The sequence below is a fragment of the Palaemon carinicauda genome, chromosome 19, assembly GCF_036898095.1.
Source record: "Palaemon carinicauda isolate YSFRI2023 chromosome 19, ASM3689809v2, whole genome shotgun sequence".
Taxonomy (NCBI): Eukaryota; Metazoa; Arthropoda; class Malacostraca; order Decapoda; family Palaemonidae; genus Palaemon; species Palaemon carinicauda.
The window spans coordinates 17,665,452-17,683,520 of record NC_090743.1 but is presented as its reverse complement, the minus strand read 5'-3'; the positions used below and the strand labels follow the sequence as shown (position 1 = coordinate 17,683,520).

At 39.0% G+C, this 18,069-nt stretch overlaps 1 protein-coding gene across 3 annotated transcripts in view; it reads left to right on the top strand.

The window, feature by feature from the left end:
- LOC137658487 (cleavage and polyadenylation specificity factor subunit 6-like) overlaps positions 1 to 18,069 on the top strand; it is a 73,220-nt gene that overhangs the window by 17,557 nt on the left and 37,594 nt on the right. For all 3 annotated transcript variants that reach the window (XM_068393239.1, XM_068393240.1, XM_068393238.1), the window contains exon 3: positions 7,005 to 7,244. In XM_068393239.1, the coding sequence (XP_068249340.1) occupies positions 7,005 to 7,244 (240 nt within the window). The remainder of the gene's footprint in view (positions 1 to 7,004; positions 7,245 to 18,069) is intronic.

Sequence of the window (18,069 nt, the reverse complement as noted above, 5' to 3'; positions counted from 1 at the left end):
TATAAGTAAAATAAAAAATGAAATGTGAGGGAAGGAAGATATAAAACACTGTTAATAACGGAGTGAATAGAGAACAACCACACGATGCGCACGAGATGAGAGGACTGATCAAGGCGACGCTCGATTGGCGTCCCTCCGATGTGCTGCCGTCTACCGGCGTAAACAAGAAACTACGATCGACGCTTGGAGAAAATTCTACACGTACTCGTATGATCTACGTCGTATGTTGGAGCAAGACTTCGGGTGTCGAGACGCAAATTTGATCGAATTTTACTTCGGATGTTGGAAAATTCGTATGTAAAGACAATCGTATGTAGAGGTTCCACTGTAATTACCTTTAGAAAACCATTAAAGATGAGTTTACAGGAGGTCCTACAATTATGAGCAAGATTTTATCTTATAATGCGTCATAAGTAGGTTTTTGTCGTAAGATGTATTTTTATATGGATAACATATTGCATAAACATACGAAGATATACATATTTCATATGTATAATATACTTGTTAAAAAAAGGGAAAATAGTAACTTACCATTCATAAATTACTGTACCCTATACATACAAATACTTGTACCCTATGCAGTAGTGTACCGTGTACCTTCAGTAATACAGGCTTTACTTTGTGCCAGAAGTCAATTTTAGTTGCAAGTCTTATTTATACAGTATACTGTATATAACATATTTTATGTACTCACTATATATGTATAATGTACCGTAAAATAAAGAGAGGGAACAATCTCCTATTATTCATAAGTTACTACCCTCTACAGTACACCGTACTGTAGCGTACCTATATTTATGCTAATAGACAATAAGTAATATATATAACAATTCCTTACCATTATTCCTGTGGTTAGCCTGCCCATTGACATCACTCTCCAGACGTGATGTACACCAAAAATAGGCAAAAAAATATTCCAAAAAGAGCAGCACTAAAATCTCTAATGGATATCATAAATAAAGATGGCAGACTAATGACAAAGTGACTCGTAACACACTACTCTGCAGCTAGGTAAAGGCGATAGCTGCTCTCTGCATTAGCAAGTAGTTTGTCGTATCAACGAACCAAATGTCGTAACTCAAAATTGAGTTACGATGATTTTTCTAAGTATCTCATATGAGCCCGTTCGTAACAGCGAATCAGCGTAACCTTAGGACTTCCTTCTATGTTTATTTATGGTTGTGTAGAACTCTTTGAATTTCCTTTATTTCTTATCAGAAACATTGTTTTAGTATACCAACATTTTTGTTTGCAAGCGAGCTTCCCGAATAAATAAATGGAGGCAGTACTGTACTTTATATCTTAATATTGCCTGTTATGGAATTTATCTGTAACAAATTCCATGAATGAATTGACCCTTGTCTATATATCCCTTTCAAAAGTAATACATTACAGTAATTGTAGGCTTTTGGCATTATAAGATAAATTTTAGTTGAAATGGGTAAACTATTTTATCGAGAGGTATGTATGTTGGCTAAGGTGCACTTCTCTTATCTTCCATTTTGCATTTTTTATGAAGTCTTTTATAGGTATGGTATTTGGTCTAATTCATTGTTGCCTTTCGTCATACAGTACATAATTTGAAAAAGTTTGAGTGTGAAATACAGTATGGTACTCTTACTGTATTTCTACTGTGATGTTTGAGATACCTTCAGCAGTGCTGTCCCCAAGAGCTGATAGATCTATATATTAACTCATGAATTTTTGAACACTTGAAATTTCACCGTTTGTGTGACTCCCACAACCTGGCTATCATTAATCTGATGGATTTTACTTTTTTTTTTTTATATCCACTCTTCTTTTTACAGCTCTTTATTTCCTATGCAGAGTAAACTGATTGCTTTACCACAGCTACTATTCCTTCTACATTTATTTTTTCTTTCTGTTGTAATGCCATTTTTATTAGACTCCTCATTAAATGTAAATACTATATAATACCAAAATTAGGTAATTTAAGTAAAATTAAAGCTATCCAGGCCTTTAGTGTGAAATACTTATGGTAAAGTTTCTCTAGGAATTCAGCATTTTTCCCCTTTTTATACGTCAATTATTTTGACATTTCAAAGGCATTACTTTTGGAACACAGCTTAGGAGCTTTAAGCTTAATCTCTGAGTCATGACATGAGATTTTTGTGTAATGTTGGTCAAAAGATGAACCTTTACTTTGATGATATGATGACTTTTATCATATCATGTCAGATTTACCTGGCCTTGTCAGATTAAATTATTCATGTTATGGCTCAGTTTTCAGAAGAGGAAAAATATTTATGAGTACATGCTAATCCTTAACTAAATTCATTCAAATTCATAGTCCTACATGTTTAATACCACTGAAACGATCGGGTATATTAAAAAAAAAGAGAAGTTTTCATCAGTCGTGACCTTCAGATTGACAGTTCGGTGTTGTTCATTCCAGGATGTGAAATGAGCTGGTAAGAAACGAACTCCTGCGAAGTTTCTAGTCCTGCACCCTCCAACATTCTTCATATATTTTTATATTATCATATATTATTATTGTCTGAAACCTAATTTTTGGTTTGGTTACATGTTAACAATTCCATCCTTGCTGGTTTGAATTCTCGTAGGTAGAATTTCAAATACTTTACTCTCTCTCCAAAGTGTAGATCTCTCTGGATCTTTAGGAACGTTATCAAAAGACGCTTCGTAATATTTTTTTTTATTTTTTTATTTTACTTTTGATATCTAACTCCTTTGTTAATAATATGCATATGTTAAGGCACTCAAAAGTGGCTTTGTGAAAGTTGGCCTGAATATTATACTGTGTTATCTTGATTTTCAAGGCTGTGCAATATCATTCCCGTTTTTTCCTGTTCAGGAAGGTCACTATTTTGGTATGTTATACAAAAATGACATGTAAATTGATCTAACATCATATGTTTATTAAGGAGGTATTGTTCAGTATAACAACACTTGGGTGATCTGTATGTGATTTTAGGGTATTTTTTGTGCACTGTATACACCAATTTAATGTACTTGAAAAGAAAAAAATCTGAAGATTTCAGGTGCCAAATTTCCCGATTGGAGTATTGGGTCATAACAGGAATCTTGAGAATAGATGTTAAAAACCTTTTGTGACATATCTTCTTGGGGTAATTTATAAAGTTTTATTTCTCAAAATTTAGTTTGAGATTCCATCCTGGGATGCTTGTAGATAAGTACAGTGTGTGGTGTATGTTGTTGAAGGATATGTGCCATAGACTTAAAAATTTCTCCTTATGGTTGTAGACTATAAAATCTTTTAATTTTTTCGTCACATCTTAGTTCTTGGTAAAGAAAAATCTTAGCGTACAGCGTACAGTTTTAGTGAAAATAGAATGATGTTTATTAGCTTTAATGTGAGAATATATAAGGAATTGTTTATAATTTTTAGTCCTTCAAAATTTAATGGTATTTCTAGCTATGCGTAACACTTCTGTTATTATCATGCTATATATTTACTTGATTTATTCCACTTCATATTAATTTCTATGGGTTTGCAATGGATTCTCATGTCTTGTTTTCTGACTGGTGAATACAAACTTTCATGAAATAAATCTTACCTTGTTCTATGAACTAATTTATAGAAATGCACTACTATAATATTGACGAACTTTCAATTTATCACTAGTGCAGCTTATACTGTGTGATTCAGAGACGGAAAAACGTATAGGTTAGAGTATAGTTTATACTTTTTTGTTGGAACATGTAAATAATTGATTGCTATAATATAAGACTAGAATTGATCTAGGGAGAAAGGCGATGATAAATCGGAGGTGTTTGAATTTGAATGAATTCCAGGAGAGGTGAAAATTTTTCCCCCCCCTCATAGATATGATTTTTGGAATTGTAGGTGTTGATCTAATTTACATATGTGAATTGTCAAAGGGGCTTTTTCTATTCTATAGTCCATTTCTTTTAGCTATGCATATTTGCACCGACTCGTAGCGGTGCCCTTTTAGCTCGGAAAAGTTTCCGGATCGCTGATTGGTTGGAATTATCTCGTCCAACCAATCAGCGATCCGGAAACTTTTCCGAGCTAAAAGGGCACCGCTGCGAGTCGGTGCAAATATGCATCGCTAAAAGAAATGGACTATAGTTCCAATATGAATATTCTTTATGGAACTTTTGTCTATTTGTTCTTATATTAGTATTACATCCTTTAATAATTTTTTATGGGTTCCTGTTATATTCTCCTGTTAACTGAATACCGTAAGACAATCGAGAATATTATCAGCAATTCGTCAGATGTGAGAATCCTTTGAAAATCTGTAGAGGTTAAAGGCGTTTGTGAGTAATTAGTTTGGTCCTTTTATGATCACTGTTTATTTTTGATTCTGATATATATGATACAAGGAGAGAAGCTGATATCATGATTCTCTTATAATATAGTTAGATATTGATGTATAGTAGTAGTGAACAGGCCTACTTCAAGGTTAAATGGTAATAGATATTAGATGACTAATGCAAAGACTGACGCATAAGTGTTCTATGCCTCATTGGAATTGACCTGTGTTTTTAACATGAACTATATTGTATCTTGTAAACAGGTGTGTTTTTAAAGGTCGTCAGGTATGATTATTCAATGTAGATTAATAAGATTTTTTTTTTCATTTTTATTTTTAATGAAAATTATAGGTACTTTTTAGGAATTTATAGGACTGGGAACTTTGTAACCAGCAAGGATGGTGTTCTAGATATGTACATAAAAATGCTTTATGAAGAAAGCTAATTATTGTTAAAAGATAGTATAATGACTTAGAAAGTAATTATAATACCATACATGGTAATTACCTACACCATGTTATGCATAGATAGCCTATACCCCCAAAAAATAAAGGTAAAGGCATTAAATGATTTAAGAATCTTTTGGAAATATTTCATAAGATTAATATCAGAAAGAAATTAATCCATTATGTAATTCTTTCCCTCTAACCAGAAACATAGATAACATGTAAACATTGGCGAACCAATATTATGGAGGTGTTAACTTTACAATTTCTTCCAATACTTCATGTTTTTGTGGCTTTTGTAAATTAAGTATTCAAGAATTCCATCTATAGACTACTACTGTGTAGTCATGAATTACTTGCCAGAATGTGGCTTAAAAGCTGTTTCATGTTTCTTGGTAAGATACATTGGCTGAGTCCAGCGGTAGATAGGATTTTGTGAAGATATTAGTCATATTAATGAACAATGACACAGTTTGCTCAAGGGGGGTTGCTGTAAAGTGATGTTATAGTGTTACTATAAATGATATAGAAACAGTATTTAAAAGCCTTTGATAATTATTTGAATCATTGATACCAAATCATGTCAAAAGGTTTGGGGATGTTGGGATAAGAAGCCTTCCGTTATTTGCTTTGAAAACATTTTTTTTATTGCCTTTGAGATATGAAAGCATTTTTGTTATATTTTTGTAGATGATAATGGTTATATAACACCTTATAATAAGTTACCAATCTACCAGATTAAAATTTCAGGCTAATTGTTGTTCTTTGCAGGAATGGCAAGACAGCTGATTTTGTTTCCGATATGCATTTCCTATATATATTTATATATACAGTATATATTTTGATATATTAGTCTACATGTTCTGTTTTTGTTTATTTTTTCCTTGTAATGTGTATACAGTTTCAATTGGATGTACTCACTTCTGAGCTCATTGTTAGTCATGAGTATCTAGATCTGTCTGCCCCTTTTGATGTGGATGTACATTACAAAATAGCAGTTAAAATACTTATTCTAGTTTTACGTGTTATCAGAAGTTAGTATTTTCACTTGATTACTACTTGTTCTTTTTGCTTCATGGTACATGACTGTGGTCAGTTCTGAAATGTTTTCTTATGTTATGAAGATGTTCAGAACTGGTGTCTATATATTAATATTATTATTATTCATATGAATTTTGTGACTTGTTTAACAACATTTAAGGACTTATAGCACTGTTTCATGGATTTTACAAGGTTCTGTTGGGTTTCAACTTGCTTCTTAATGGACTGAGCAATTAGTATTCATAAAGTAGTTTAATTTTATATTCAAAGCCTCATCAAGTCCTTTAAGAAGGGAGGTTTACTAATTACCTTACCTAGTTTCTGTAAGTGAAGGTAGACATTTACTCTTGGGTAGATGTTTTTTTTCCTTTAAGCTGGCCTTGGTAAATGTGCTTTTCAGCTCAACAAATTTTGGTTTCAAGTTCAACTGATTTTCAAAAGGGGAGCATGCATAACTGTTACTCTACATGATCTTGTTGATAGGATTAGAAGTATAAATTTGAAATAAAAATCAAAACTTATCTTGAAATGTGCATTGAGCTTATCTTACGGTATAGGATTGAAATATTTAAAAGAACAAAATATATATATATATATATATATATATATATATATATATATATATATTATACTATTAAGTATTGCTTTCCCCTTTTGGGAAGAGGTTGCAGTTAATCTTGTTCTGTCTCTGAAACACTGTTATATAATATTTTAGAGTTGATTATATGGTAGAAAGAAAACAGTATTTTGTAGGGATTTTTGAGATGTAAAGCATGTTTGAAATTTCAAGTTATGAAAATGAACACAAACACTGTCTGTATCTGTACAAAATATGCACTAGTTTATTATTAACAGTTTGTAATATATGAGAAACAAATCGAGGACTTGATACACACATGGTAAGATATCGATGCTCGGCTACGTAGATCTCTCTTAATAGCAGTTTTTCCTGTGTGGCTCTTTTATAAGAATTAAGGAAGACTTTTGGCTCCGTCATGTCTGGTACATGTTTTTAAACGTTATGTAAAAAAATAAGGACATTGTTTAAAAAGAAATTAATGTAGTTTGGCAGTTGATTCTAGCTTGTACTAATTAGTGCTTAGACATTTACTGAGCCCCTCTGATGAAAGTTGTGAAGACGTTAGAAATTTTATGAGTGAACAATACTGTAATGCTTAGATCAGTAATGCTAAATGGAACTCTAACAACAAATGACCCCCTGTTGTTACTTAGGATGACTTTGCTGATGGGGACCTATACGATGCAGTCCTCACAGGTGGGGGAAGAGAGCGAGATCGAGAAGATGCCAGTCCAGCTCCGCCTTCTTCAGAGCGCAACGGAGGGTCTGCTCCCTCTCGACAGTCTTCCCAATCACGAGGTCGATCTGTTTCATCGGAAGATAGGGCTGCCTTTTCAGGCCCAGTTCCACACAGTGGCCGCAAATTCCAACTCTATGTTGGTAACCTAACATGGGTAAGTTTTCTTGTGTGTGTGTGTTTGTGTTATCATCCTTTTTGAATCTTTATATTAGCATTGTTATTGTAAACGGAAATACAAATGTATTGTACTTGAGTACAGTATTAGAATTAATTATGAAACTTTTATGGGATTGCTTGACATGAATTTATATGGAATCTTTTTAATTATATTGAACATTTAAAAAGTTTCACTTCAGTCTTTAAAGTCTTCTGAACTTTCATGTGACTAGGTTTTATTTAGTAATTAATGACAAGTGCTTTAGCATGTTTTCAATTGGACATTCTGTCTGTCTCTTGGACCACTCTTTTTGTCAAGAGTAATAGTGTTTATATAGATAAAACATACCTTTGATTATATCCCTCTTACGTTGAAGCATTGAAAGCCACTTTTACCTATAGAAGTTAATGGGTGACTTGAAATTCTTTATCAGATACTGTATACTTTTCCAGTAGAATCTGGTATGCTTTCATGATTAATTTTGTCATCAACTGATAGTATTTCTGTACATCTACTGGAACATAACAATTGATTTTGCAGCAAATTGACAAAAGTTTATTTTTATTTAATACAGTATTAAGGGTCACCTCTTACTAGCTAATGATAGACATCTCATTAATTATGCACAACCTTTGTTGCTTAAGAACAACTTGACTGTTAATGCCATGTGAAATATTAATGTAAGGACTGGTAATGAAAATTAAAACTACATTTGTGTGCTGATCTTTTGTACTGTATGTGCTACAGACACAGTACATGATTTGTTCTCTTTTTAAATGACTGTACAGAGTGAAATTAGGTTTACTTTTTATTATGTTCAGTTTGAAATATTTTAATTTTATCTTCTAATAGCTGTATTGGTGTCTTTTGTATACTTACTTGTACAAGCACATTCCTATTTTAAGGAAAGAGTGGAATTATTTCAAGTACAGTATAACCTATTTTTGAGTTTGTAGACTTTTATTTTAGGATTTTCTAGTGTTACGCTTTTATGTCTAATTCACTATAGAGTGAGAACTATCGGCTCTATTAACAAATAGAGCTTCTCATAATTACTAAAAACAAAACCATCATTAGATAAGTGTATCACTTATTGTTCATCATTGATAATTTTATATTGTAATTAGTGGTCCAGTTGGTTTTCCCAAAACCTGATAAAATAGCTACCAAAACCTGAATGTATTCAGTTACTTTCAAATTAAAATTAATTTGGGGGCCTGTGGTGGAATTTTTTTTCTTTTAATTTTAATTGTGCGCTACAATTTCTTGGCTGTTGACGTTGGTTTTATTTTTAACGACCCTCCGTGTATAGTTGCATATATTTTCTATCATGGTCAACATTGCTCATTGAAGCTAAGTTTTTCCTATGGGGATACAAACAGTCGTCATTTGTTGGAGTTAGCTCTGGCGTAGCTTTGTTACGACCAGATTGAAGAATAGTTGGGGGTCTGGCAATATTTTATGGTTGCATCTTGGAGCCAGCAGTGGTTCGGTGATTTTCTGCTAGCATTTGGGTTTTCACTCTGCCCTTGGTTGTAATGATATATGGTTGTCTGTTACTAACCTTCCTACAGTTTTTTGTTTGATACTTTTCCTTACTCTGAGTAAATGTTAAACTGTAAGTGTTATGCTAATCTACCCAGCTCTTGAAGATCGCCCTTGTGACTTACGTATAGTGGTGAGAGACGTAGAGTGAATTCTCCTTGTGATACTTTAGGGGGAGTGGTCAGCCTCCTAACGGCAAAAGTTCAACAGCCGTAGGAAATTAAAAACAGATTAGACAGGATCGTTCCCCTTCGACAGTTTCTTCATTGAAATTAGGCAAGAAGCTTAAACCTTCTTTTTCAAGCCTAGCTCTTCCTGTCTGATCTTTCATTATTGGAATTTCCTTAGCCGCTGGTAATGATGGATGGTGACAGGTCATTTGTACATGAGTGGTTGTTGTGTCTCCTGACCTCCTTAGCAAGTCCAAGAATAAATTCCTCTGGGGATACGACTCTTTAGCATCTGCCGTTATTCAAGATGAAGATAGTACTGTACCTCATTGGAGGTGCTTCGGATATCATCAGAGTCATGTTCATTCTCCATCTCAGAGTGGTTCAAGTGCACATAAGCAAATATTTGCTTCAGAAGGGGGTGACTATGGTGACCTTTGGTTCCAGAAGTTTCCCCTACACAGGTAGTATCCTGAAATGTACATCTCGTCATTTTATGGCTGTGCATCATATCATGTGTTTCCTCATGTGCCTCCTATGACCTTGGATTATTCTTATTATTCCCCATCAAGACCTCATATGTCCTCTCTTCGTGTTACCCCACAGGGTCTTATAGATGCAGCTTCTTGGAGGGGGATTAGTGAAACTTGATTTTCCTAGAAAATTCTCAGCCCTTGCTCTTACTCCACTTGGTTCTACAGGTTCAGCTTCTCCCAAGGGGAAGAATTGATTCCTCATTCCCTGAGAAAATCTTTTGTGCAGAAAGATTAACAGACCTGGAGGGTATCCAGCAGATCCGAAAGAAGGACTTTTCGAGACAGATTTTGAAGTGACCTTTAGGATATAGGGTACCTTCACAATTTCTCCGTAGCTATACGTATACAGATACTGTAGTCGTCGACTTACGACCTATGCGACCAACTTTACAACCATTTTTTTCACTGTGATGGTGTTGGGAGTTGTCGGAAAAAGTACACTAGTAGGTTGAATATTTTCTTAAAATAATCTTTGTTCCGTCACTAAATACAAACCAACGCTATTTATAAGGGATATTACTATCGGCGAAGCTTAAAGACAAGCTGTTAGACTTTTAGCGACTGTTACCCACCCACCGGTTGGTTAGCTTTGGGTTGGGGGTTAGTAGCTACAGCGCTTAATCTCGCACTTGGGCTGTGAACCCACTTTGCTTTTGTTTTGTGTGGAGAACAGACGTTGCCACTCTTCCCCCTCACCATTATTGACATGTCATTACTGACTAATATCTTTTTTTCTTTTTATATTCAAGTGTGTGTGTGCTCTCTTTGGCCGTCCTCTTGTAGACTTGTCGGGGCCTGAGGGCCGCTCCTCATGGATGTTCCTGTTGTCCATGGATATGGACCCGCATCTGCTGTGGTCTGCCCGCTGTGGGTAGCATTGTGACCAGGACAACACCAGCCCTGAATGGCGGGAGTGGTCTGCCTCCCAGTGGGAGAAGTATGGGGGTACGGCGTAAGAAGTCCAAGAGGATTTCTTCGCCTTCAGGATCTTCCTCGAAGAAACTTAAGACTTCTTCTTTGTCCCCCCGACCTCTTCCTGAAGCTCCTATCGAGACACTTAGATCCTGACAAAACTCAAGAAGCATGTCTCGGTGACAAAGAAGGGTCGTCTCCGAGTCTGCCAGAATCAGCCAATTGTTTAGATATCTGATGAGATGAGTGCTGTTCTTTTGACCCCAAGATGATCGAAGGACTAACACATTGGTAAAAACCTGAGGTGCTGTCATGAAACTGAAGCAGAGAACCTTGAACTGGTATTTTTTGTCCTCGTGTATGAACCCGAGATACTTCCTTGAAGACGGATGTATTGGAATCTGGAAGTATGCGTCCTTTAGATCCAGTGTGCCCATGAAGTCCCTTTGTCGAACTGCCTGGATGACTGTGTCTGCCGTCTCCATCCTAAACGGAGTCTGTTAGACAAACTTTTTCAGGGGAGAGAGATCAGTGACTTGTCTCCAGCTCTCAGTCGCCTTATTCACTAGAAGAATTTGACTGTAAAAGCCTAGAGACGCGTCCACGACCTCTTGGAGAGCGCCTTTCTACAGCATATTCTGGACTTCGGCCCGGAGGGCCAGCTCCTTTGCAGATCCCTTCGCATAGAAGCTTGAGTGTACTGGATCCCAAGTTAGAGGAGAGAGAGATATTGAATGAACGGAACGCGATACCCTATGGGTACCACTTTGACCGTCCAGGTATCTGGCCCATGATGCTGCCACCTCTGCCAGAGGTGCTGCAGGCATCCTCCCACTGGTGGTAGGTGGTGAGGATTGCCATTCTTAGCAGGAGTAACCACCTCTGCCATTCCCTTTTGCTCGCTTCTTTTCCCTGAAGGACTTGTACCCTTTCCGGCCTTTTGATTGAAGGGGACGCTTTGACACCTTTGTATGCCCTAGGACCTAGAAGTTGAGGTATTAGAGGTAGCCTGCTGACCATGTGAAGACTGGGATCGTTTTCCTTAGGGCCGTGATGTCATGGCTCTATGGAGGAGAGAATTGTTCGATGTTTTCCTCCATCCTTCAGCAGCCTTCTTAATTTCCTCAGGAACGAAGAGAAAACCTTCAAGGGTAGAATTCCTCAAACGGGAGACTTCCACCTTCGGCATCTGTTTATGGAATTTCTTAATGACGGTATCCCTTCTCTTGAGAATAGCATTCGCCCACAAGTTGACAACTTGGTGCGACAAAAACTCGAGTTTGGGTACCTGACAAAAGGAAAGACTCCAAAGATTTCCTTGCAAACTCCTTCAAAAGATTGTGGGAGCGCACAATAAAGGCCAAAGACCCCAACCATAGGTTGAGCCACGAAGCAGCTTGCATGGCGTACTTCGCGCCTCTCCCAATGATGAGCAGTTCACCTGCCGAGAGAGAGGCTCGCAAAGCAGACAGGGTTTGAGTCAAGACTTTGTCAGAGATTTCACAGAAGGGTCGAGGAACATTGCGGAATGAGGTTCCCCCTCGGTCTCATAATACTTCCTTTATAGGATGAAAGGAAGCGGTAAAGATCGTGAGGAGGAACCTGCCCACGAGGAACTGGAAGTTCCAGCTATCTGGGAGATAGCCTTCCTTTTGGCGGCTGTCAGGTCTTTAGACCTGGGCAAGGCTGCACTAGACTTATAAGGCTTCTGGGTCTGAAAGATCTCATCGAGAACCATATCCTTAACCTTCCTGGGTGGTAGTACCAGGAGTTGACAGCCTATTGATGGCCCTCATGTAAGAGAGGACCTGCCAAAAGATATGTTTCAACTCCTTCGTCTCTCTTATCTGAGTGAAAGTTCGGACTAGCTGCCCTCGGAAGATTTTCGTCATCCATGTCTAATGGCTCATCTACCTCCAGGGTTGGGGTAGGTCAGGGTCATTAACTTGATCATTTGAAGGACCTGCCACAGGGGACCTCCCTTTTGTCTCTTCCAAACGGGCTTCCTTGCCTTGGCGTTCTTGGGTTTGGTTTTGGTGTCCTTGGATTCCCTTCAGCAAAGGAAGTATTCCTCCAAGATGTTGGAAGCAGGTACTTGCAAGGGTTTAGGGACACTAGTAACCAAAGCCTTAGCTCCAGAAACCATCTCCTTTTCCTTTGGTGGAGGTAAGGAAACCAGATGCTAGTCAGAGACATCCTTCAATTTCTTGATGATTGAAGGGTTGAACAGAGATCTCCCTGGGAGAGGTAATATCTGTACTCGTCCTAGGATGGATGAGATTGGCATGCGGTAGAGTTATGCCTCTCATCCTCCTCTTATGTCTCTTAGGTATGGTTTGTTTCGCCTTCTCTGGATTAAAGGGAAGGTTATCCAGATAAGGATCAGAAGCTGGAGGCACCTCAGCACTATATTAAGATATAGAAAATCGTTGTGGCCTGTCTGACAAACGTCTCCTTCTAGGGTCAGAACTCCTATAAGATGAACCCTAGTCAGACTCCAAGGGAATCCAAGGAGTGGCCTTGACTGTAGCAGTTGGAGGCTGTGGTGGTGGAAGAGCCACACCCAAGGACCTATGCGGTGTAGTTAGAAAAGTGCTAACCCATGCAGGGAGCTCAGTACCTTTTTGATCAGTCCTGGATTTCCCCTAGAGAATCCAGGGGGAGGAGAATATCTTCTAGGAGGAGCCCTAGAGAGAGCCTGGGTAGACCTAGGAGAGTCTCCGAGGCAACAGGAGGTGCTTCTTCGTCAAGCGAATGTGACGACGGTCTGGGCAAATAGGTATGTTGGCATACATATTAGGAGGCTCCTTAAACCATTTTAGGAAAGGTATAGGCCTGCCGCTTGAGGTGGTAGAAGCCGGAGGCAGAGATGTTGATACCGCACTTGCTCGCTGTTCTAAAACCCCTACTTTTGAATCGCTCGTGGAATTCGCTGATGTGCAAGTGAAATTGCAAGATTCACATGAAAAACTATGAGTACAAGCGACCAAGGGTGCAATTCATGAGTAGAAGTGCGCGTAACATGAGCACTAGGAGCCATACTAGACGGTGCAAGGCTTGAGCCTTCTTGTTGCCTGGTGAACGCGTTATCGAGCGTCGCGAGTGACCGCTATGCTAAAGCACCCCAGGTAGCAAAGAGCACTGGAGGTAGCGTAGCTGGACATCTGTCTACAGGGTGTTCTCTCTCCCTGGATCAGGTTCGGTCCGAGGTCATTTAGGAGGACAGGTTGAGGAGCGATGTGCTGATGGTTTGCGTGTGCTCTTACCTCTTCCTCTTAACGAGAAACTTCTAAATCCTGATTGTGAACACATGGTTTTTGATCGTGAACATATTGTTCGTGATCTGGAGTGTCTATCACCTGATCGTGAATGGCGTAAACATCCCGAGTGCCTAGCTCACGAACTTGAGCGTTGGTCTCGGGATTGTGAACGCCTTCCTCGCGAACTGCGCCCTCTGGCCCATGAACGTTACTCTCTTGATCGTGAACGTCGTCCACCCGAACGGCGCCCTCGCGGTCATGAACGTTGCCCTCGTGACTGCGAGCTTCGTCCTCGCGAACAAGAGCGTTGTCCTCGTGAACGGGAGCTTTGTCCTTGTCATCTAGATCGATGTAATCTAGAACGTGAGCTCCAGACCTAGGTCTAGACAGTTACTCGTGATCGTGAAGAACGCCATCGCGAGACTTTACCTCGTGAAGAGGAACACCTCTGAGGAGAGCGTTGAGACCGTTGGTCTTGAGAGGATTAAGCTCTAGAAAAAGAACGCCTTCTGGATAAACGTTGAGATCGGGATGACCTACGATCTGTGTGATCTTCAGATTATCGCGAACAACTATCATGAGAAGTGTCCCGAAGGATGAGAAGATGGAGAATCCTGTCCTTGGTGGAAGAACCGCTGGTTTCCTGAAAATCATCTCCTGCAGCCGAAGTATTCCTATGGGGAGAAACAGAAGGCTGAGGGTTAACAGACAATAATGTCCCAGGATGGCGATCAGGATCGCTCTCAGCAGGAAGCTGTTTGAGGGGCGAATGCGAGTGTTCACTTCATCCACGTGTGGAAGGTCCCAGAGAGCGCGATAGATGTACCTCGCAAACCTCCAAAGCATAGGATGTTGAAGGCTCTAGAGAAGGATCCTTCCTGGCACCACGCTGAAGGAGGCGAAGGAGCGTGGAGAAACCCCTAGGGACGGCCACATCTGCAACATATCTGCAAGGGAAAACGGCTCCCTGGCAGCTGAAGGGGAGGGCAACTAAAACCCCCCCCCCCCTCGTGTACCCTTGGGTTACCAAGGAGTTATGCAGTCTGTGCTCTTACTCGATCGTATCTCGGAAGAGCACAACTGAGGAGCAGCTTTAGAAAGAGATTTGGGGGTGCGAGTAGAAAAAGAATGCGCTTTCTTCTCCCACAATGGAGAAAGATCGCGCTTAGCCTTCTTCTTTCTGCGCCGTGCAAAGCTCTCCCATTGGGAGGCAGGCCACTCCCTACACTCTACACAGGGCGAACCCTCCTCGCAGCGTTGCCCTCTACACGGACACAAGACAGTGCCGTCGGTATCCACCAATGACATGCAGAACCCTCATGCCCAGATCATGTTCTCATGAGAGCGATCGGAAGAAGCACAAGCACACTTAAAAGGGGAAAGGAAAAATTACAAAGTCAATGGCAGCCTTCTTTCGGAAGAGAGAGGAGAGATGTCCGCTCTCTACAAGCCAAAAGAAAAAAGTGACAGGTCATGACTGTTAGAGTATATATATAGAGGTGGCTGGGTACCCCTCAGCAACCCCCGGCCTACCCACTCAAGTAGTTGAGCAGGGCTGCCACCTGGCACTTTAGTCTTAATGGCTACCTTCCAGCTTTGCCGGCCCCCTAGATGCTGAAGCTTTGGCAAGGATGGGTGCTTAAGGATTAGCAGCTGAGCTTTGATGAACGGTGGGGCCTGCTTTCCCACTGGACCTTGGTACCCAATTGTTGATCAAACTAAATTAGTCAGCACTTCCTCTTATCCTTCTAGGTATTTCTTTTATTCTCCCATCTCTTCCTCTTGGGCATATTTGCGGGTAATGGGTAACGCCAGGCATTGGGGTTTTTCGGTGGGATGGGCTAACTACCCCCACTGACTAGTGTACACCCACCTAAAGAGAGGCAGGCCCTTTCTAATAAAGGCCTGCTCCCCACTGAAGCCTCTTTATCTTGTTGGTCCACATGGGATAGGACTGACATCCTCCGATAAGAGGTGGATAACCCGGCTTGCTTCTTCTTCAACAGAAACCAACCCCTCTGTTGATAAACTGGAAACTGTAAAGGACCATTCTTTGGATGCTCAAAAACCAGGTAATTGGGGGTAACGGAATCTGCGAATTCTTCCTGTCACTCAAATTCCCATAGAAAGTAATTATGATGTACTATATAAAACATTCCAGTGTTATGGTAGTATCAGAGAAAGCCGAATGAGACTTGAAAATGACAAGTGGGATTCCTGGATATTGTTTGATACTCATGATAAAGCATTTGATGTATTCAGAGACGTAATGAATATTAAAATTAATAATTTGAATATCAAGTGTGTTTTTAGTGATGGGTTACCTAAGGATTTAGATGCATACAAACTTGCAGATTGGATTGACAGAAATATACCCTCCCAGAGGAAGTCAAAGCTACTAAAGTGACTTATTGCTCAGTGAAAAGGGAGTACAGGAAATTATTTTATTTTAAGATATGCTAATTTCTTTGAAAGAAAGTAGGTACCATCGCACCGGGAGATATGTCTCATTTTGGAAAGAACAGTTTCATCATAAGTGTGAAATCAGAAACACATTGTTATATTATGCAATCTAAAAACAGAATGAAGACAAAGTTGGATGTGAAACCCCATCTAAACTTTAGTTATGGAAGAGGAGTAGTTTTCAATAGAGTTGTATGAGTTTACTAAGAAGAGATACTGACCATGTGTCTTTTAACTGTGCGGAAAATGCATAAGTCCCTGGAACATCAATGGTTATCATTACTTTCCAGGATGCTGATGTGCCATTCCACATTTACATAGAAAATTAATGGATTAAAGTTCAAACTTTTAAGCAGAAGCCACTGCAATGTTTCAAGTGCTTTAGATATGTGCATCCATCTAAAGTTTGCAAGAATGAAAAAATGTGTATTACATGCTCCAATGTTTATCATTGAGAATGTATACTAGAGGCCAACTGTTTAAACTGCAATTTGAATCCTAAATCTACTGATAGGAGGTGCCAGCAATATAAGTTAGAGGAGGCTGGTCTCAATAAATCCAGTATCGAACATACAAATGTGTGGCATGCCAAGAGGCTAATGAGTAAATCGACAAGCTATGCAAAGGCATTGAAATCTGGAGGAAAAATGAGGTAGGAGACATCCAACACACCTATTACTGCCAGTATAACACAAAAAATAAATGTGCCATCTTCTGATGAAGTGCTGCAGGATAGGGCAAGAATATTACATTAGTCTTTGTCCACCTCTTATTAAACCTTATCCCCCATTACAAAGAATAATTCTAGCCCCTCAGGCTATATCTTTGCCTGTTTTGACGGAGATTTCACGTACAACCGAATTATCAGGTTCACCTGTTGTGGAGCAAATGCCAAACCTGATAAATCACCTCTTAATAGGAAAAGACAGTCCTCCATCTCTCTCGGCCATTTCCATTAAAAATACAAAAGTTATATCAAATGAATATGATGCTCTGTCTGCTAATAATTCAGATCAACAAGAAAACTACTTAATCAATTAAAAATGTAAGTTGAGGTCTACCATCCCCCTCAAGAATTAGGTAAAATAGAACCTGAAAAGGCTAATGTAAAACCTAACTTATCAAGACCCTCCCTTAAGAAGCATACAGGAAATATTGTTAAATCAAAACTCTCGATGGAAAGACCTCATCCAAGATGTCACCATAAAATAATCCATAGTTTTCTCCTCCATTTTGCAATAGAGTTTTAGGGTTTAAGGGCCAAATATGACGGAACTCAAGCTCCTTACTTATGAGCACTCCCCTATAGTTGTATGTCTACAAGAAAGCAAGCAAGCTTGATGCTAATACTCCATGCCCTTGAGAGAGTGTTAGCTATAGGACACTACTTGATTTTAAGCCGGCCGTACACACAGAGGACTGCTATACGGTTTGTCCTGCTTGAGTGGAGTGGCGCTCCTGTCCTGTAAAAAATGCCCACACACACTGCGGCCTAGCCTGCTCAGTTCGAGAATTGGGCACCCAGGATTAGGCTTACATGGTTATCTTTTTTGGTACTTGTGTACCAAATTTGGTATATTACGTGGTATCGAGTACAATTGGTACAACTAATTTTGAAAATACCAAATTTGGTACTTTTTTCCTTCTTTATTTTTACTCAATATAAATCTACGAGATCTGACATGAAAAAGTATGAAGGAACGTGATAGGCACTCCTTATCGTTATTATAGCATAAAGAATGTATTTTTCTGGTTTATCATTTCGAATTGACAAATCTCTGAAATACCTTAGTTTAGATACTATGGGGCCATGGGCTCCAACAGGGAGAAGTAGCCCAGTGGGGAAAGGAAATAAGGAAATATATATAAACTAATATAGAAGTAATGAACAATTAAAATAATATATTTCAAGCAAATAGATATACTGTAGATACAT